The 22,867-nt window shown below is 39.0% G+C and overlaps 1 protein-coding gene across 2 annotated transcripts; it reads left to right on the top strand.

Moving 5' to 3' along the window:
- The first annotated feature begins 9,206 nt into the window (after positions 1–9,206).
- Positions 9,207–21,309, top strand: LOC144700671 (Integrin-linked protein kinase family). 2 transcript variants are annotated; one of them, XM_078572128.1, is made up of 13 exons: positions 9,207–9,647; positions 10,625–10,699; positions 11,364–11,459; positions 11,568–11,653; positions 11,730–11,850; positions 12,227–12,306; positions 12,386–12,448; positions 12,544–12,662; positions 19,455–19,540; positions 19,630–19,751; positions 19,833–19,944; positions 20,843–20,886; positions 20,980–21,309. In XM_078572128.1, coding segments are annotated over exons 1-13 (1,359 nt in total). In that variant the 5' UTR covers positions 9,207–9,293; the 3' UTR covers positions 20,981–21,309. The 2 variants fall into 2 exon arrangements, with proteins under 2 accessions (XP_078428254.1, XP_078428253.1); XM_078572127.1 differs by lacking the exon at positions 20,843–20,886.
- The last annotated feature ends 1,558 nt before the right edge of the window (positions 21,310–22,867 follow it).

The following is a 22,867-nucleotide window of genomic DNA, read 5'->3' on the forward strand; positions in this document are numbered from 1 at the left end:
ACGTCTCCACCGCTCCTACCCGTTGTGCAGTGACAAAGACGTCGACGACGAATGCCGCCATGGACGAGGTACAACGTTATATTACGTCCTTTAGTATATCTTTCGACTGCACTCCATCACGCTCGGGTTAGGATAGGTGAGATACATTTATCCAGAAAACTACGAAGTTGAGCGTCTTCCTAGGCACGGGCTGAGCCTGCCCGCTATGTGCGAGGCCCTACGGACTTGTTCCATTCGGCGTTGTAGTTGTCATCGTCGCTCAGACGAGGGTTAGAAGGTCACCGTCACCATCATTAATCGTCTGTTTCGGAGCTTAGAGTTCGGCGAATCATCACAAGTTGAGGCCTGCATCTACATTCTCCTAGGTTTCGCATCACGCACTTACATTCACTGAGTACTTTTAGCCATCGACGAAGACCGACATCATCATCACTGTAGATTTGACCCTTGCCCTCTCTTTCGTCATCAGGAACATTAAAAAATATTTTGGATAAATCAGAAACCTTATATGAATAAATTAAACCCCATTTCTGGTTTATTAATTGATGTTTCTGCATTAGAACTAGTTTCATTTAGTGAATTTCATTCCTACGAGTATCCTTGTTGTTCATGTTTTAGCGCACAAAACCCCAAAAATGGACTTTAGATATTTCTTAATTTTTTCGTTACTATTAACTTTTTATGGTAAATAGTAGATCAAATAAACCTAATGGTAAAATCCATAGCTAGAAAGTATTGACTAATTCAATTTTAAGTTTAATATTTTTTTATTTTTACGGCTTATACATATATGCTTAGGAATTAAATGTAATTAAATAAAATAAAAATATTTAAAGTTAATGAAAGATGAAAAAATAAATTTCCAATTCAACCCATATTATTTAAACTTTATAAAAAATCATGGGAATCTTAATGGAATTTCTCATAACAAATATTAAACAGTAATAATTAAATAACTTAGATGGCGCCTATGCAGCATTAAGGACAGTTGATGGTGGTGTCATGAATGGGGTGGAGGGGATGAAAAAAATACCACCAATGATTTCTTTTTAGAGATAGTGGAAGAGTTGAACAATTAACGTGGATTTACTATTGCTGGAATGGTGATGGATTTACAAACAAGAAAGTAATAGGGTTAGTGGTGCAATACATAATGGTGAAAATATAGGCTATCAAGAATGATAACCTCTGAAAGAGGAAAAAGACATGAGTATGAAAAATACATATATCGCACTATCCTAATTGTCACACATCTAAAGCCTGGCCAGTAATTTCACTTCAGAAGCCTTAATTAGAACATTACTCCTTCAATCCTTTACTCTTGGTATGTAAGGACAAATCCTAATGATTTTTTGAATGAGAAAACCATTATACTAATCATAATCATCAACCAAATACATGGGTGCCTTCTCAGAAGATTTGGGGGGTCTATTTATAAATCCAAAGCCATGGATAGATAGTGAAGATAAATAGTTGTGTTAAAATTTCAGCCCAAATATCATAGATTTCTATATATTAGAATTGAAAGTAGGAACAATCTTGGCCATTTATTTTTTCTCCCTCATTTTGAGAATTTCTACCATGGTGCAGAATTCTTGGATTTATTGAAAGGATGCTTCAATAATGCACAAACGTCTGCCTTCAATTTTTATGAAAAATATATGAATTATTTTATAACTTTCAGCTATAACTCTAATGAGGAGACTTGTAATTGAATTCTCAAAAATTTTCAAATCATGCATGCAAACTCACATGTATAATCATGCACGAAATCTCGTTATGCCACCTACACTACCGAAAAGGAAACACACAACGAATAATTCGTGCATGATGAGTTTATTTGTTTCTTGTTGAATCATGTAGCGCAACATGTCTTTATGCCTTAAAGATGGATTGATGCACTTATTGTAAAAAAACCCTTATTTTTCTATTGATCGCGATTATAATTAGGTAAACCTATTTATAAAGTAACAAAAAGATAAGTATCAGAATTATTTGGAGCCTTCAATAATTGGTTGACACCAATCATTTCCCTCAATTTGAACTGATTGGACTGCACCACTGCCAGATAAAATTAAATCTTAATTTTATTTGTAAGACATGTGTTCTAAACATTCCTATTGGAAGGATACGCGAGAAGGACATCGAAGTATCCAGATAGAATAGCACTATCTAGCCGCACGCATATGATGAGTATGGCCAGTCCCATAGCCATTAGTGTGGAGACACTAATGATAAATAATAGGTGCTCTTTAGTGGAAAGAGTTCACTGAATTGATCCGTACGAATCCCTGAATGGTATTATAACAAATTGTAAGTGGTCCTTAGACCTGAAACCCCAAAGACGTCTTGTGGACGGACAGTTGTACTTTGACTATGGCCAACGAGTCTCTAATAATAGGATTTTAAATGGTCTTAGTTGGGGTGCATCAAGAAGTTCACGAAGATGATTGAGTGGTCAATATGGGATTGTCCACCCTCGGCATAAGAGGTGAAAGCTCAAGGAAGATGATGTGATGAAGTCCTTGGCCAAGGCAGTGAAATATCGGAGAAGAGTTCTCTGATGATTTTTGAATGCATTAGTACTAACTTGGATGAACGATTAGGGTTTGACAGTTGACTATACCCTAAGTCGTCCAAGGAGCGTCAAGTGGATGCGGACTATACATACACAAAAACCGATGACGAACAAGTTCCATGAAGTGAGTCGATACACACTCCTTTGTATCTTCTAAAATACGAGGTGTAGCTTGGCACCTCGCATGTTGGAGACTCAACCTATCGATTGGGTTAAATCGATCCGACATTAATTAATCTATATGATGATATAAGTAATTAATGTGGAAGGCCAATAAAGGTTAGTGGGCTGCTGGAGTCATTAACTAGACTGATACATGGGCCTAGAGGGTCACACGCAAATGGCCTTTTGGACGTTAGAAGACATGCTTAAGTTTTGGGGGTTTTGTGAAAAATACCCACGTAGTATAAATAGGGGAAGGCCCTGAAAAAAATTCACCCAGTCCATAATTGTTTAGGGGCCTTTTCCCTTCTTCTCCCTTCTCCCCACACCCCTCTCCAACCCAGATGTGATCGGGACGACATAAAGATGACGATAGAGAAAGAACAGGGCTCGTCAACAAGAAGGAGGAGATTCAACGTGCCGAGGATCGCATGGATACGTCTAGAGGCTGCACATTTGAGTAGCTCGACTAGGCTCGCTCCAGGATCCAAGAATTCACGAATGTGATCCGTACAAAGGTACTTTGTTTCATGATTTAATGATGTCGTACGATTTCGCAAATGTCTTCCGTTGCTTATTGTTTTGATTTGTTCATCCAGATCTAGGCCTATAGAACCCATCATTTCCTCGGGGGGCTTCTTTTAACCTTTCTATCATGATATTTATATGCTCAAGCTTTCTTGGTTGGAGAAACTATTGCCTGCTCGGAACAATTCTCTCTATTTCTGTAGAATTTTAAAAATTTTCAATATCATTTGAAAATATAATAACCCTTAAAGTAAATTGAAAACATACTTTCTGATTGATAATATTATTTTTATGATTTAAATTTCATCAATTTACTTAAAAAATCAAAAAAGAAATCAGAATTTCATTCCAAAATTAAACCAAGAACTTTAAAGCTTAAATAATGTTTATTTATAATCATTTACATGAAAATCAAAACATTTAAATACATGAAATTTGTAGTAAAATAAGATTGTTGTTTGTAATTATCAAGAATGCACAGGATTTTTTAAGCTAATCTATGGCATATTTCTGAATAACTTTTTGTACATTGTGGAGGGATTTGGAAATATTCTTGTGACTAAGTAGTTGATATCTAGTTACAAGGATCCCTTCATTTTGACGAGTATTTGCATCTAATATATCATTGTGATTTTTTGTGTATTTTCATTTTTCTTGACCTTGCCACCAATCATGAGAAGGTTTAAATGAATGCATTTACCTGTATTCTCCTCAGGTATTAACATCATTAAATAGGTTATTATTAATTGGATCCATGCCTTCATCAGTAATTCAAAGCAATCATAATTACCTTATCTTTTGATGAAGTGGTAAGTAAGAGTTAATGTAAGCAATTTTTGTAGCTTGATGAACATAAATATTAGTATATAGAATTTGTTTATCTAACAGTTAGGTCTCTATATTCCTGTACTGAAAATTGTTAGAAACAACTTATTGAATTCGGTCATGATGAATCACCTTGTGTTTAAGGCTGACCTTAAGAAAAGGCTAAACTCAAATTGGTCAGGAAAAGGGGTAACATGGCGTTTTGGTTTCTCAGCAATTTACATTGAAAACACAATTTTAGAATATTAAAGTGAAGCAATCCATGATACTTCTTGATTCCATTGCTCGTCTGTTTTACACTTGGTGTCATGACATTCAGAAATCAGTCATAGGTCCGCCACCACCTATCCAAAGGAGATACAAATTTATTATGCCATTGAAGGTCTGCTTTGGGTTGTCATGACCTAGCCAATCCAGTCACAGCCCAATTTCCAATTATATATAAATATATAAAATGGACTTGAGTCCCTATTTTTTAGTTAGATTTATATTTTTTATTTTAATCTTATTTATCTTTCTATTTATTGAGTGTAACATCCAAAGAATCAAAATTTGAACTCATCAAGTGTAGTTCAAATTAGTGGGAATGAAATGGGGCATCTTATTTACCAATTTTATTTAAATTCATACATTTAGTTTAAGTGGCTAAAGTAAGACATAAATTAGCTTTTTTAATTTTTTTTGCACTGTAATCTTGTTAAGTATGCAATCTATGGTCTATCTAGAATGTATCAAAATTGAGAAGTATAAATTAATCTCAAAATATGATTCAATTATATTGGGAATATGCATCATATGGCATCACAGTCACAAAATCCCTTATCCATTTTTGGTGTAAAGGGAGATATGGAAAGATGTGAAATATTTTGCATTAAGATCATTACAAATCCAATAGAACACTTTTCACATGTGAATAAAACTGTAATGAATAACATAGTATTCAAAGATGGTTGAAAAACAATGAGCCCTAATCTGATCTTAGAGGCTCGAATTTGGGGACTCTAAGGATACATATTTCCTAGAACGGTCCATAACAGGATTCTTAGAGGCCAGTGCGATGTAGAAATTGTTACAGAATGACTTTGAGGATGTAACTTTCATCAGTAGGAAATGCATCATATAGATATTGATTCAGGGATTTGAAGATATAAAAGTTGAAGCAGAATATTTGACAAAACTGAGCAAGGCACCGTCATGCTGGAAATACAAGATGTAAATCAATGGAAGAGAGAAATAATCAATGGCTTAAAAACATCTAATTTTATGATGCAATATCTGATGATCGAAAATGGTTTTTATGAGTTGCTCCATATGTATCATTTGTATCCATCTATATTCTAAGATAAATGACTGCACACTGACATCTATGCGAAAATCATCTCATGTTTTGCTCTAGCATCCGTTAGCTGAGTGAATCAGCACAATAAATGACCACTTTTATTTAAGAGCTTATTAGCAAGGAGATGAATCATGGATGATCAAGAGGCTGCTCATCAGTTTGTGTATCACTAGCATCTCAAAAAGGCTCCATGATACATGGGAAATTAATATTTATGTTCCCCTTTATACATTTAATTTTTACCTTGTTGTGGAATATGTACCGCCAATTATAATTATTAATTTACAGAGGCTATGGATCATATAGGGACTCAAAGTTTGTACTGTTTTCATTCATTTTATCCTCTTATTATTTATGTTAGGTCTTCATTACACTCAGTACCATCCATTTCCCCTCTATAAATCACAAGAAACTCCACACATATATCATCTTCTCTCAGCCTTTCATTATAAGACATTCGTATCCTCAATAATTCATCTAATATGTACTTCAACACCTCATTCCAAAATTTATTCTAGTAATATAATAACCAAATCATTCATTTTCCTACATATTCTTGTATCTTCTTGCCTGCATTTCTATCCCTTAATTTTATCATAAACATCTGAATTCTAGTGTTACTAATTTTCATTTACTGTATTACGTATATCATCTTAATATATTTACATACATCATCTCCCCCTCCACCTAGATTATCGCTAATATTTATGCATCTTCCGACTCTTCCCTATTTGTTATTTTATTGATTTATACCTTTACCCTCTTTCATTTTTTTTATATACCCCATTTTGATTTTTTGTTTTACTTTAAAAACCATATGTTCTTAAATCCCTAGTTCCTTGTTTATTTCATCCGTACTTATCCCAAAGCAACAGTGATAGATCATAATTCTTATAAAGATATATTTAGTTTCTAAATATATATACGTAAGAGTTTTTTGTAAAATCCCCTGCATGTAAAACATATAAATTGACATCAAATAAACCTTAAATGTGTGATCTCCTAGACCCATATATCGTGCTGATTAATAACTCCATAATCCTCATCAGCTTAACCACTTAATTAACTAAAGTAAACATAGATTAGGAAATGGTGCTCCTATGATGACTTAGGTAATGGTCAACTGTGAAATCCTAATAGAACTGCCTACTAGAGAGATTAAGAAAATAATGAACAAGATAATTATGCCAGATAGGAAGGATTTATGGCTGGATGGGGAATCATTTTCATAATTTTAATTTTCACTACATCATAGAGATACAATGAATAAAGGAAAAAAAATATATTTTTTGTTTTTTACAGTCAGAAGAAAAATGAAACGTCTATTCGGTTCTCCAAAAGTAATTTTATTTATTTCAACTTGTTTAGAAAGAGATTGAAAAAGAACTCTAAAATCAAAATAATATATTATTTTTATCTAGTTCTAGGATATTCTTAGAAAAACAAGAAAATAATTTTGAAATATTTCAAAAGAAAAAACAATGTGTTAACAGAATAATTATAGTTATGAAATAACTTGAAAAGATAATAAACCCAATTTTTTGCCCACCCGATATTAACAAACCCATTTTATCTATCCTATCAAGTGAGAAGATAAATATGGCTGATGCGAAAGATTTGTTAAGTTAATTATATAATGCCTTAGGGCGCCTTTCGGACTGCCTATTAGGTACACGTGGGGATGTCTCTTTATAGTCTAGCCCTTGGTAATGCTTACCACTTCCAGTAGAAATTGAACATTAGAAAATGAAATTAGTTTTTATCATTGCAAAACTTTATCTTATTTTGATCAATTTTGACCTAAATGTTACTTGGAGTCCATTAACTATTATGTAGAGTAACAGGAATATATAATAAATAACATTACAATTAATAATTAAAAAGTATAAGATAATAACTTTTATTTGAAAATCAAATTAAATGTGTGATTTTTCTTCATTCTTCCTTGTTTCTGCCGAAAAATTAGTCAAAATTACATCAAAATTCTTGTTTCTATAAATATTGATAACTAGCGAGGAGTATTTAGTCTGAGTGAGAAATCAAGGATTGAAGAATCAATAACAGATTATCTTTATACATTTTTGTAAATTATTTGACATACATCATGCAACATATTAAACAAAAGTAACTTGTCGTTGGATGTCTAACTGAAGATCAAGAGTTATCACCTTATTTCCTTTTTTCAATGACATTTTCTTTTTGAAAACAACAAATGGATATGTTTTCAATTAACCTTTGAATTTTATGAGTAAAACAATAGTCATTTATTTTTTATTGAATATGTTAGTTCCATACCTAAAGGTTTGACCTATGGACCATGTTAAGAAAAATCATAAATCCTATTATATTGAACAAAGTGAATATTTAATCAATCTATTTTCTTAAAATGATTTCTCTTTGAATCTGTTAAAAAACTAATGTCTTTTTGAAATATTTAAAATTTTATTGGCATTTCTTTCAGGTAAAAATGTGCTCAAGAGGGTTCATTATCCCATCATAACTATGGAGTTATGGTGCCTCATTCATGCCTATCAGGAAAAGAAACCTTCATCTATAGCGCATATGTGAACTCATCATTGTGGTTTGACAGACAATGTGACCACCAACGGTTTGCTCCTGAGCCACAAGTTTGCTGAGCTCTGCTCAACTTCCTTTCCCATGCCAATGCAAACACCTTGTATATTTATGATGCCAACATTTTGCAACATGCACACAATATTTATTAAATATTCCTTTCCAGTAGTTTCCATGTGTTGTCATAATCTAACAAACATCTTCTTGTATCATTTTCATCAGTGTCACTGGTGATACACTTATTCAATACAAGGATGCATCATCTCAACATGAATTTTTATATTTTGATGATATGAAAAAAATACTGTTATAATTGTTCGAACCCACAACTTTCCACATCATCATATGAAAAAAAAATATTCATTAGCTTTTATCGACCAAATGGAAGTTGAATATCACCATTAAGGTTTGGAGACTGGAGAGGACTTCAACTGAAAACAAAAACAATGGATTTAAAAATTAACTGGTGACCTCGCCTTTTAAGAAGACAAACATTATCCTGGGAAGCCCTATGTGTGAGATTATTATTAAAGATGATCAAATAATTATCTCCAAACAGCACAAATTCCTCGCCACAATCCGTTGACAATGGAGCATATAATAAATAAAGAATGACGTGGGAAAAACAATAAACTATAAAATGCAGGCGGTACTAGTAATATGTACAGGATTTATACTATTTGAAGTCGTCATGAGAAGAAAAGTCAACGACAATCTTTCGTGTTGACCAAAACAAAAACCAATAATTTTCAAAGAACATTCAAACGGTAAAATTACCATAAACCACAGAAACTCGCCAGTAATTACAATTTGACCTTCAATTATCCGCATTTGTGTTTGATTCCTGTCGAAAGATTCCCTCAAGGAGAACAGCTGTAGCCGCGAACGTCGTCGGAGTACATATTCGGTGATATTTCGTAATCAATCTTTTTTTTTTTTTAAATACTAAAGTTGTACAAAAATTTTATAGAACCAACAGCGAATATCTTTTATCCGCCGCCGAATTGGAAAGAATAAATCGAGAATAATGTTTATTAAAACAAAGTTCAAAGTAGCCCATTTTGAATAGTGGCAATCTTCCCATAATAATAGGATTTTAGCAATTTGAGATTCAATTTTCGTTTTAAAGAGTGGGAGTCGGTAATTTCGAAAAATGAGAGTATTGGGGGTCGGGGGGATGAGTATAAATAGGCCGGTTTCTTTCCCAAATTGCGTCGCTGAGATTTTCACGAGGTTTCTTCCTCGCCGGCGCCGGCGATCGGGAAGCGCGGAGAGGAGAAATCCGCCATGGCAGCGATGGAATCGAAGTTGGTAGGGCGATTCACGCTGGGAAAGCAGTCGTCGCTGATGCCCCGGCATGAAGACAGCGTCGAAGATCTCAGTGAGATGAACATGTCGGCGGAGGAAGAAGATGAAGAGATTCCTGAGATCCCTGGCGGGATTCAGCTCATGTACTCTGCAAATGAAGGCGATGTCGAGGGAATTGACGAGCTGCTGAAATCGGGAGTGGATGTCAATTTTAGAGACGTGGATGGCCGCACTGCGCTCCATGTCGCTGCTTGCCAGGGTTTTGCGGATGTCGTGGAGTTGTTGCTCCGGAATGGCGCGAAATTGGATCCCAAGGACCGTTGGGGGAGCACGGTAGGGTTTGCTGTGATTTGATTTTAGAGTGCGTGAATGTCAATGAATTGTAGTCTTGAAGGTGAATTGGCCTTTTCTATTTTTTTTTTCGGTGATTTTATGTAGCTTGTTCTTTCGCCTTTTGGCCATGTCACTTCGTAATAGTAACGCATAATCTTGATCGTTTCACTCACTGGTGTGTAGTTGACTCATGATCAGATGCAATTTTACCCTATGCCACAGTATTGTCGCAATGTTTTTTGCTTTAAACTCGGTCTAGATTTTCATTTGATGGTAGGAGTCACCCGAGCGGTTTTTTCCTGATTCATATCGGAGGGAGTAGCATCTTTGATGTTGCTGAGTGTTAGGGAGATTAAAAGGTTGATAGGCCGATGGTGAAGAATCGAATACCTTTTGTAGAAACACAATGCCCATCAACTATGGATTAATGGAATAATGAGGCAACGTAGAGGCTTTGGCCTAAATGTTTTAGAACTAAAGTCAGAAATGTCATAAGATAATATCATGGGAAATACATTTGAGATAAGGGTATCCAGTTAGAGAAAATCATCGTCTCAGGACATCCATATTCATGGCTTTGAATATCGAATGTGCTTATGGCGTATGTCAACCTCTTTACTGGCTTCGTGAAATTGGGCGCCTGGTAATTCGCTTGAGTTCCTGTTAAGTAATTCTTGTCATAGACCATGAATGTCGCGGAACATCCGAGATTTGTAAAAAAATCTTATAAAATGTAAGAAAAGATGATTGTAGGACCAAAAGTGCACTTCTTCAGATTTTTTTTGTGAAGAGTTAATTGCTTGAATTGGTTATGATATCTAATTCTTTACGAGTTTACGAGGGGAGTTATTTAGTTTGAAAAGCGCAACTGAATGTCATATAAATTGTTTGTGATATCACGTAGCATCTCAGTCTCAAAGTTAATGCGAGAAAATGTTTTACATTTGGTATTCTCAAGTCTTTCCTTTTGCGTACAGCCCCTTGCGGATGCCATACATTACAAACACAATTCTGTGATCGTTCTGTTGGAGAATCGTGGGGCAAAAATGCAGGTACACTACCTTTCTTTCTCGTTACCTGTTACGTTGAAATATTAAACGCCCTTACCTTGCCGCCGGTGATAGATATTTTTTCTCCTTTAGTGTATTTCCATGATGAAAAAAGAAAAAGATTAGTGTAGTGCAGTCACTTCAATGTGCTGTCATAGTCCTCGAGACAATAATAATTGTAGCATGTGCTGTCTTATCAATTCCTTTTGTATACTTGAAAGTTTTAATTTTAGAATCATGCTATCATCTAGTTTATTTGATTTAAGTACCCATTTAATTGACATTGTTTTTATCGTGGGATGCTCGCTACATTATTTTGAGAAATCCACATAACTGGGTAGGGTTCTCAGATGAGCTCCTAGCGTAGTTTCTTCTGATAAAAGCGCACAGTTTGATATTTCATGCTGTTGAGGGAGAACCAAAACTTATATGACGTAGGCGATAGTTCTCAAGAAGTTTGGTTTCGAGCTTGATCATATGGATTTATTACATGAGATGATTGAAGTACAGACATTGAATATTGAACTTTTTGCCAAAATCCTTAATATATCCAGTGATATCTTCTTGATGCTTAATTTATACTTTCTATTAATTTTGTTTTTTATTAAATAGATGATTTGATTGTTATTTACGTGTGGTAATTACAAACTGATTACATTTTTCGTAGGTGGCTCCCATGCTTGTAAAAAGCTCTTATGAAGTTCCAGAGTATGAAATCAACCCTAGCGAACTTGACTTTACTAACAGTGTTGATATAACTAAGGTATTCATGCAATTTGCCAATCTGATCCAATTCATTACTGAGAAATATCATAAATTTCTCCTAACTGCCAAAATTTTACTCTGCTTGTTTAACTTTTCAATTGATCAGGGCACGTTTCGGGTGACAGTATGGCGTGGGATTCAGGTTGCCGTGAAGAAGCTTGGTGATGAATTAGTAGCCAATGAAGAAAAAGTGTGGGTTTCTCTTTTGTCAGTATCCATTTTTCCACTTCTTTAAAATGTTTATTGATGGGTATTTTGGTTCCTTCAGAAGAGCATTTAGAGATGAGCTCGCTCTACTGCAGCAATTACGTCATCCCAATGTTGTTCAGTTCCTGGGTGCTGTCACCCAAAGCACCCCAATGATGATTGTGACTGAATACTTGCCCAAGGTTCTTTTTTTCTTTGCCTATTAATATTTATTTTATTAGTTTACCCAGAAAAGCTCATTAGACACAATTTTCTATTTGTTCGTTTCTACTCAAGGCAGTATATGTTTGACTTAGATGATGAAAACAATGAGAAAGGAATATCCCCGTATGACGATGATGTTAAAGAAGTTGTCATCATCATCATCATCTCTTGTCCTTGCTAGGATGGCTATGGCCTCTGGCCACCGTTCCTTTACAAGCCTTGCTCAGATGGCAAGGGACGATGATAAAGTTGTCATTTGTCTGCAAACACTAGTTCTGAGTAGAGATTTTAGTAGCCCTAAGTTCATCAAATAAATTACTTGACATTCACCACTCTTTTTTGGTAAAAAACCAGGGTGATCTTCGTGAGTACCTAAGAAGAAAGGGGGCTTTGAGGCCAGATCATGCAGTGCGACTCGCTCTTGATATTGCCAGGTCTGGCCCAGCCATTAACTTTGTTACCCTATGATCTGATACTCCGAGGTGACACATTGACCTTGAACGCTTTTTTCAGGGGCATGAACTATCTTCATGAGCACAAGCCTGAAGCAGTTATTCACTGCGATCTAGAGCCGTCGTAAGTTCTATGTTACCTTATTATTGGCCCTTCTTTGATGCAGTTGACTTTCCTTTCACTGAATTATTTGCCGTTGGCATTTCATTTCACTACAGGAATATCTTGCGGGATGATTCGGGGCATCTGAAAGTTGCAGACTTTGGAGTGAGCAAATTCCTCAAGAAATCTACGTCCATTCGAGAGGACAGACCGCTGTCATGTCAAGACACGTCATGTAAGTTCAACAATATTCTAATTTCGGGATAACGGATTATTATTGATCAGGAGGGTCACCAATTTTGTGTGATCTCATCAATCTTTCTTAAAAAAAACATGTTATTATTGAGGCAGATCATGCATATTACTCTAGAAATGTTGAACCGAGGCTCTCTCTCTCTCTCTCTCTCTTTCTCTCTCTCTCTCTCTCTTTCTCTTTTTTCACTTTATTTCTTTCTCCATTGTGAGTGGGCCACGTTCTATAAGTGGCCCACGTGGGAGTTCTTCTTTTTTATTCGAATTTCACTTAAGTAAAATCCCACGTGGGAGTTCTTCTTCTTTTTTAACACTATCAATCTGCTATCCTGTTTAATGCTTGTTAGTATTCATAATATTGTTCAGCTCATCAGCGTCGTCATCTAGAGATGAGTACTCAACCACGATGATGTTAATGACAAAATCTGTGCTCTTTGTTGAGGAGCTCAGTTTACTCGGAAGCTCTTTCTATTCCAACTCATAGATAACAAAGCTGACATTGTCACTATCATCCAGGTGTTCTGTCATAGTCATCTGATGTGCTCCTTTGAAAAACTATTTTGGATTCCTTGAAAACCTTCCAATTTCTAAAGTAAAATATGACAGATAGTTTTATATTTTCAGTAGAGGAAGGAGAGATGAGAATGAGAGACATTTGAGGAGAAGTGAAGAACGTGAATGGCAAGGAGATGGTAAAGGATTGCTGACGAAATGATTGTTGCTCGGGAGGGAAATGGTGTCAGACCTGCGAGCGCAGCGAAAGAAGAGTATGACCAAGTGAGGGAGTGTTAAAATTGAGAGAATGGAGGGAGGATAGAGGAGGAAGGAGCTCCAGCCAGGGGCGGCGCCTGAGAAGGGACAGAAAGGAACAAGAATCACTCTTACTGTTGGGGAAGAGAAGAAGAAGATAATGACATGACTTGAACAGAGTACATGTAAGGGTATATGTACCCTAAGAGGGAGAGAGGATAATAGGGCTAATGGGCTTATAGAATAGGGCCCATTAGCCCATGAGGGATAGTCTATCACTAACACTTACTTTTTTTTTTTTTTTCGGGCTAGGGGTTTTGGGGCCCTTTAAAGGGCCCCTACACATGTCTCCCATGTTTGAGCCACTTAAAGAGGTTCATTAGGGAGGATCCCATGTGTGACCATTAAAGAGAGAGATCACACGTGGGAACCTGTAAGTAGCGCTTTAAAGGATAAGAGGTTCCCATGTGGGCCACTTATAGGGTGTGGCCCACTCACAATGGAGCTGAAAGAGAGAAGAGAGAGAAAGAGAGAGAAAGAGAGAGATCCTGGCAGCTCCAGTTCAACACCCCCCCTCAAGTTAGGTGTGGATGTTGTCCATGCCTAGCTTGGTCACCAATGACTGGAATCGCGATGTTGGAAGAGCCTTCGTGAAGATATCAGCTTTCTGGTCAATCGATGGCACAAACACGGGTCGAATAACCCCTCTGTCGATGTTCTCAGCAAGGTAGTGCCGATTCAAGGCCATATGCTTCGTCCTGTCGTGCTGAACCGGATTCTTGACGATTGCCAATGCCGATTGGTTGTCGCAGTACAGAAGAATGCCCTGATCCCCATAGAGGCACAAATCTTCAAGTAAGTGCTTCAACCACTGACACTCGGAAACACCCCTCTTCAAGGCACGGAGCTCTGCCTCAGCACTAGACAGCGACACTTCCTTCTGTTTCTTGCTCCGCCACGTAATCAGACTCCCACCCAGAAACGTGCAGTACCCTGATGTTGATCTCTGGTCAACTACGGATCCTGCCCAATCCGAGTCGGTATATGCTTCTAGTGTGAGTCCCCCTTCCCGAGTAAAGAGAAGGCCCTGTCCAACAGTATACTTTAAGTAAGCCAAGATTCGGAAGGCTGCCTGTAGATGGACTTCGTGTGGTGCGCTCATGAACTGGCTGAGTAGACTCACAGCAAACGCAATATCGGGCCTTGTGTGGTTTAGGTAGATCAACTTCCCAATCAGCCTCTGATAGAAACTCTTGTCCACTGCAGCTCCATCGTCCCCTGTCCCAATTTTGACATTCGGGTCGAGTGGAGTTGCAGCGGGCTTGCACCCTAACTGCCCAGTTTCCTTCAATAGATCCAACGTGTACTTGTGCTGGCTCAGTGAAATGCCAGCCCGGGAATGGGCAACTTCGATGCCCAAAAAATACTTCAACAGGCCCAATTTCTTTAGGTCAAATTGTCTTGCTAGGGCTTCACTCAGCTGCTGTACTGCGACGACATCGCTGCCGGTGATGAGGATGTCGTCTACATAGACAATAAGTAGGGAGACTGTCCCGTCTTTTCCGTGTTTGATAAACAATGTGTGATCTCCCCTTGCTTGATGATAGCCCAAGTTCAGCATCGTCTTTGTGAATCTCCCAAACCATGCTCTAGGGGACTGCTTGAGCCCATAGAGCGCCTTTTTCAATTTACATACGAGATATCCAGGACCCGGTGGTTGATATCCCGGTGGAAATTGCATGTAAACTTCCTCTTCCAGTTCCCCATGGAGGAACGCATTCTTGACATCAAATTGAAGGATTTCCCAGTCACTCTTCGCGGCTATAGCAATCAGTACTTGTACTGTATTAAACTTCGCGACAGGGGCAAATGTATCGCCATAGTCAATCCCTTGCATCTGAGTATATCCCTTCGCCACCAGTCGGGCCTTCAACCTCTCAAGTACCCCGCTGCAGTGAAACTTTGGGGTAAATACCCACTTGCAGCCCACTGTTCGCTTCCCCTTGGGAAGTGGAACGATGTCCCAAGTGTCATTTCTTTCTAGGGCAGACATCTCTTCGTCCATTGCAGCTCTCCAGCCCGGATGTTGAAGAGCTTCCTCAACCCGGGTGGGAATGACAATATCTCCTAGAGCTGTTAAGAAACTCTTATAACTTTCTCCCAGTTTTTCATACCGCACGTACTGTCCAATAGGGTACTTGGCAGTTGATCGACAGGACCGTACACCCTTCCTTAATGCAATCGGCCATCCCAAATCATCCTGGACTAGTTCTGGTGGTTGACTAACCTCCACTAGTTCCGACGGGACTTCTTCAACATTTTCCTCAGGTGGGCTCGAGGTCTGAATCTCGTCATCAGGCTGCTCTTCTATCGCAATCTCAGGTTCCTCCGTTCCACAATGTTCTTCATTTTGTTCACTGGGACTGGCACTCTCGTCCGACTGCTCACCACTGGCCGATACATCGGATCTCACTGCTGGAATGGACAGGAATTCCAGTCCACTTGCATCAACTTCTGCCATGGTTCTGGGGGGCTCTACAGACGCATAGAACGGTTCAGATTCATGAAAGACCACATCTGCAGAAACGTAGAACTTCCGGGATGTGGGGTGGTAGCATCGGTACCCTTTTTGAGTACCCGAGTATCCAACGAAGACACACTTCAGTGCCCGGGGATCAAGTTTTCCCGCACTTTGATGCACGAACACAGTGCAACCAAAAATGCGCGCAGGCAACCCGGAGAACAGCTTCAGACGAGGAAACTCAGCACTTAGCAGGCCCAAAGGTGACTGACATCCCAATACTCTCATCGGTGTCCGATTCATCAAATAGGTAGACGTAAGGACAGCCTCACCCCAATAGTGCTTCGGCAAATTTGTTTGGAACAACAGCGAGCAGGTCATAGCCAGAGTGTACCTGAGACGACATTCTGCCAAACCATTCTGCTGAGGGGTATTGAAACACGAAGATTCATGCAGAATTCCCCGGTCTGAGAGGTAGGTCTTAGCAGTCCCGTTGAAAAATTCAGAGCCGTTGTCTGTTCTGAACTTCTTCACAGTCCTTCCAAACTGTGTGGAAATCAACTCACAGAATTGAATCATGACCTGCGGAACCTCTGCCTTCGACCTCAGCAGATACGTCCACATTGTCCTTGTACAATCATCAATAAACACCACAAAATACGGGCACCCTGTAAGGCTCATCGTGGGGCAAGGTCCCATACATCACTATGGATGCACTCAAACGGTGTGAGACAGCGTTCATCAACCGATTTAAAAACTGACCGACGATGTTTGGCCAAGTGACAGGCCTCACAAAACAACTTATCATCCAGAATACCACGAAATAGAGTAGGATACCAGTTTTTCATCAAGTCAAAAGGTGGGTGTCCCATTTGCCGATGAAGCCGTATCACCCGCTCCTCCCCGGTCCGATTTCGCTGCGTCACCAAGCACTGTTGTAGAGGCAGATCGAGGAGGAGAAGTCCGCCTTCACGTCTAAAGGATGAAGTCCTCTTCCCGGAGACCTTGTCACAGAGAAAGCAGCTGTCACTATCGAGGATAAAGCGCCATCCATAATCATCTACTACTCTCTGAATAAAAATTAGATTGGCCCTGAGATCTTGGACGTGTAGTACCCTCTTGAGAATCCCAAGGGTGTCGATCGAGATGTCCCCCACTCCCTTGACCAACAAGGAACCTCCACCCGCAGTCTGAACTTTGTGAGGGCTCCCCGCTTGAACATAGGTTTGAAACAACAACCCTTCTGGGGACATATGGTCTGTTGCCCCGGTATCGGCTACCCATTCAGGAGGAGAAGAATTACCTGACTTCACAAGGGCTGTGGAGCTCAGGCGTTCCTGGACTTCATCGACTTCTGGGCTTGTGACAGCAGCACTTGAGCTTTGCGGCTGCGACGCTGCCACCATAGCTTTCTTCCCAGAGGTTGAATTCTGGTTCCTCCACGCCAACTTCCAGCAGTTCTCCTTGGTGTGACGGCGCTTCTTGCAATAATTGCAGAAAAGCGCATCACGGCTGTCCTCTCTTTCAACACCAGCTGCTGGGGTTGGTTGTGTTGGTCGTGCTGTCCAATTTCCCATTGGGTTTGCCTGACTCTCAGGTTTTCTGGTGAGCAGCGCAGTGGAATTCTGACCCTGAGAGTCGGGTGTCAACCCAAATCTGCTCTCGGCTTGCAGCACAGCACTTATAGCTTCCTCCAGGGTAGGTAGCTTTTCCCGGTGGAGGAGCTGGCTTCTCACTGACTCATAGACTTGGTTCAGCCCCATTAAGAAGGTGAAGATCCGCTGCTTCAGAATATACTGGCGCTCCACAGACAGCGGATTCTGTGTAGGCCATAGATGATCGATCTCCCTCCAGATTGCCTTCAGACGTGATGAATATTGACGGATATTCTGTCCCTTGACAAGCCAGGGACTCCTGCACTTTCAACTCGTAAATGCGCCAGTCGTGGGACTGTTCTGCAGTGTATCGCTGAATCTCGTCCCACAACTCCTTGACAGTATCGCAGTAAAGAAAGTCTCTGCGCATCTCTGGCGTCATCGACCTCAACATCCAGCTCAGGATGAGGGCTTCTTCTGCCTTCCACTTCTTAAAGTCTGGATCTGCCGCAGTCCTAGGCAGATCAGTTAAATGGTCTCCCAGCAAACATCCATAGACGGTTAGGGTAACCATCTTGGACCATTCAAACATGTTTCCCCCATCAAACTTCAATTCTGAAGGGGGAAACACCACAGCTGGTCTCCCTAGCTCCTGCACTTGGGTCGACGAGCTACTCTGGACAGCACTTTCATCTTCATGAACCACATTGTCATCTCCTCGACTTTGCCATAGTGTAAGCAGACACCACAAGTACCCAAACAGCAGCTGGGAGCTAACTGAAATGAAGGTTCAGCACCCTGAAGCAGGCTCGAGGACAAAAAAGACCTTGGTAAGGAAGCTCCAAGGCACAACTGAGAGAGTAATCAGAGGATCAAAGCTCTTATACCATGTTAAAATTGAGAGAATGGAGGGAGGATAGAGGAGGAAGGAGCTCCAGCCAGGGGCGGCGCCTGAGAAGGGACAGAAAGGAACAAGAATCACTCTTACTTTTTTTTTTTTTTCGGGCTAGTATTTTTGGAGCCCTTTAAAGGGCCCCTACACATGTCTCCCACGTGTGAGCCACTTAAAGAGGTTCATTAGGGAGGATCCCACGTGTGACCATTAAAGAGAGAGATCACACGTGGGAACCTGTAAGTAGCGCTTTAAAGGATAAGAGGTTCCCATGTGGGCCACTTATAGGGTGTGGCCCACTCACAATGGAGCTAAAAGAGAGAAGAGAGAGAAAGAGAGAGAAAGAGAGAGATCCTGGCAGCTCCAGTTCAACAGGGAGAAGGGCACAGATGGCTCAGGAAACTAACGGTTCAATTCCCATCTAGCGTCCCACAAGCCAGGGCTGGATCATCATGTCGGAGATGTGCTTCTGTCTGAGGTTCTTCCGGGTGTACAGTCGATGCTGAAGCATATCATCGTTGTCATCATCTTTCATGCTAGACGTGGTCAAATGGTGATGACAAATTCTTCACGGACAGATGGATGGGAATACCAATGTGGATGATGATGATGCAATTGGCGATAATCTGCATCAGACTCATCATTGTCTTCCATCTACTGACGAATCTTCAACATTGTCAAGGCCATGAGCAAACAAAGATATCTGCAGGGGCCAGTTCGGCTTATTCAGATACAAATGACCAAGAGAAGCGGTATTGGATTCTCTTTCACATGATTACAACACGAAGGGGACGGAAGAATCATCATCTTCATAGACGATGGTTTTTTGATACTATCATCATTGTCTACTCATCATCTTCTTCATACTCATCATCGCCATCGTCATCAACGCTATCAAACGCAATGTCTTTCTTCTTTTATTAAAGATCAATGGTCTTTTTTACCTTTGGAGTGTAGTTATCGCATGCAATCTTTGTTTTTTTGATTTGATGCTATCCTCTTGTCCATAATTATCAGGCCGTTATGTTGCCCCAGAGGTCTTCTTACGCAAGGAATATGACACAAAAGTGGATGTGTTTTCTTTTGCGTTGATTCTACAGGAGGTAATTGGGAGTGTAAATTGATGATGGGAAACTTTTACTCGTGGGCATTTGAACCATTTTATTTTGTTCTTTTTCTTGAAACTTGACAGATGATCGAGGGCTGTATTCCGTTCTCTGCCACAAGTGAGATAGACGTACCCAACTCATACGCATCAAAGCAGCGACCTCCCTTCAAAGCTTCTCCGAAGCTCTACGCCCATGGATTGAGAGAGTAATAAGCCTCAATACAACCTGATCTATACAAAAGTCATACTTTTTTCTTAATAATACATGAAATTGGAGGATTTTTCAGACTCATCGAGGACTGCTGGCATGAGGATCCTAGCAAGAGACCCACATTCAGACTGATCATATCCCGTCTCTCCACCATTCAGAATCATCTGGCCCACAAGAAGCGTTGGAAGGTATTTTTCTCTCTATATAATTTTCTCATACGTTTATTAGATGTCTATCTCTCTCTCTCCAATTCCTCCTCTGGGGTATGTAAAATTCAAGGTCCGTCGTGGACCTTGGTATATTACTCTATGTCTATGGTGAAGTAAGGCATGAAGAGATGAATTGTGATAGCTAGAAGATGATGACAATAGGGTTCGGAAATGGACAATGGTTTGGGATGGACCTAAGGGTACTAAATGGGCCTTCTTATCAATCATTCGTTTCAGGGCTCGCATTTTGCTGTCTGAGGGTTAGGACAAGATAAATGATGGAATGGAGAGATCTGTTAAGGCATCCGTTACAGAGTCTGTAGTTTGTTCTGTTTCTGTGTGAGGGTCTGGACAAAATGGACGATGGAATGGATGGAGGATGGTTGTAAACTTAGTCCACATTACAAGTACCTGATGATGGAACTGGACTTGAGGCACGAAGCCTTAAGTTCCATTTCTGTTCCCTGGTCAGAATGGATGACTGATGACTGCGATGGAGCGCCATCTGGTCAAGTGCATTAAGTGGAACAAAGTTTTACGAAGAAATGCGACCGAACAGGACAGAACAGAATCTGTCGTCCGTTCTGTCCGAGGGACTTGATGGATGTGTTGACGGAACGAGTGGAGGGATGCCTGTAATATAATCCAACGGAGCGGAGTTTCATGATGAAATGAGATGGAAACCAGCCCGGTTTTGTTTTTTTTTCTGTTCGGAATGATGGACTAGGTTCTGGATCCTTCCATTTGTCATCCTTCCATGAACCCTAGTAACACGCGAGATGAGTTGCTTCACCCGCTGTTCTTTGATTGGGAAGCGTGTTTGTTCCACGAGCATTCCCTAAAATAGGCGCTGGTGGTTGGATTTTTGGTGTTGCAGAATGATAGGTCATCGGGGGTGGTCCGCTGTTGTGGCTTCTTCTAGTAAGAATAAGCCCGTTTGGGAATGAAATTTAATCAATGGTGGGATTTCCTTTTTATTCATTTTTTATTCTCCCTGGGTGCTTGGTCTTCTAGGTGAGGCCTTTGAAATGCCTTCAGAACATTGAGGCCATCTGGAAGAAGGAGCCCTCTGACTCCAGCGGACGCTCCTCTCGCTCCTCCCGCTCCTCCTGACTCGTTCTCTCTCTCTCTCTCTCCCCCTCTCGTGTTCATATCCTTTCTGCTTTCCGCTTGTTTCAATTTCATTTTATGATAATGCTAGAATGATATGTGATTGGTGTGATTGAATATTTGTAGGGAGAGAAACAGATAGGCTATGTATGGGCTAGGCAAACTACGTAAGCAAGGGATAATTAGGCGATTGAGATTTTCCTTTCCAGCTTAATTATTTATTGTTTTGCCAAAGTTTTTATGTTGTTGGCACAGTTTCAATAAGAAGTTTCTTCCTGCTTCTCGCTTTTTGCTCAATATAAGTCTCTCTGATGTTGGCTTCTCCTAAACTTTCTAAAGTTCAAACATTTCAACCTTAACTTTCTATAATAATGGAATACACCCAAAAAAATATGTCATCTCTGCATTTTTACCCTTCATCACTTTCTTGCAGGTGTTTTTCCCTTTCATCTTGCTTGCACAATACCACCCTTTTTGCTAGCCTAGTATAGCCTTTCCATTCTTGCTCCTTACCTCCCACACTTCTTTGGTTCACTGTTTACATTGTGTGATAAACAGGAAAAGAGTTTGTTTTTGACTTTCGTGTAGGATTAAAAGTATTGGGGATCCTGAGCTCTAAATAACCACCCATAGTAAGAGGTTGATCTTGATTGTAAGATATAATGAAATCTTTTTCATAGTATCATACCTGGAGATGAGTCTCTCTTATGCATCATATACATTTTACATAAGGGGTATAAAGATGTGAGCCTACATGGAACATACGTGATCACATATAAAATCCCAATGAAACATTACAGTTTTAATTAATGCTAATGGGTACCTACATTAGACCATATGAGGCTTTTTTAATTATTTATTGAATTTTCAGCATGATCATTTATATTTTCAGTAAGCAGCATATAATTTCAATAATTGAATTTTATACTATTGCATTCAACAATTCCTAAGCTATGGATTTTCTAATCTGATGCATAATTAATGAAGTTAAATAGAATCTATTTTCATTTATACAAGTAAGAAAACTGAAAACATACTTTACCAAGTTTCTACAATTTATATATTGCTTTATATTAATTTTCTTATATCTACTTTAAGTCTATATAGTAGTGATATTGTATGTTATTTATCAACTTAATATTAGATAAATTTGATATTACACAAGATTTAAATCACTAGATCATGGATATTATAGGTTATTTTACTTATTTAATTGTAGTAAATTTTTGTATCATACAGGTTATATATGACTAGCTTATTGATACTCTAAATGTTTATTATTTAGATAGATCACAAATAGTCACGAAATAAGTGGGCTGCAGTTCGGGACCCTGAGTTCATAATGGGTCCTGAAATAGTGGGAACAACGCAACCAGATTTCTCTTGCACCCAATGGTAGTGAGACTTATACACATGAGTGGGGTGGTGATGAGTGCTAATCTGTGTGTTTTATGTTGCTGCATAAACTTCCTCTTAGTAAAAAATATCTATGAAAAATTTCAAGTCAATAGTATATTATCTTTATACAGTAACTAATATAGGGTAAAAGTTGACACTGGGCTTTTGCCATTGGTTGGAAATAAAAGAAATGAGTTTAGAGATTAAAATTAGTTCACTACGTCATCTAATTTTCAATTTGGTAATTTCTATTAAAATTTTGAGGATATATTTTTTAAAACAAATGGAAGAAATTTCCAAATTGTTTTTTAATGTTCTCCTAATTTTATTTATTATTCAAAAAATGAAATATATATATTATTTTTATCAAATTAAAAAAAACCAATTTTAAAGA

The sequence above is a fragment of the Wolffia australiana genome, chromosome 3 (genome assembly GCF_029677425.1).
Source record: "Wolffia australiana isolate 7733 chromosome 3, ASM2967742v1".
Taxonomy (NCBI): Eukaryota; Viridiplantae; Streptophyta; class Magnoliopsida; order Alismatales; family Araceae; genus Wolffia; species Wolffia australiana.

Excerpts from the sequence above, each read along its gene's own strand:
- LOC144700671 (XM_078572127.1), top strand. The coding sequence starts at position 9,294 with ATGGCAGCGATGGAATCGAAGTTGGTAGGGCGATTCACGCTGGGAAAG. Across the intron at positions 19,752-19,832 it reads TACGCCCATGGATTGAGAGA|ACTCATCGAGGACTGCTGGC; the intron begins GTAATAAGCCTC and ends AGGATTTTTCAG. Across the intron at positions 19,945-20,979 it reads CCCACAAGAAGCGTTGGAAG|GTGAGGCCTTTGAAATGCCT; the intron begins GTATTTTTCTCT and ends TTGGTCTTCTAG.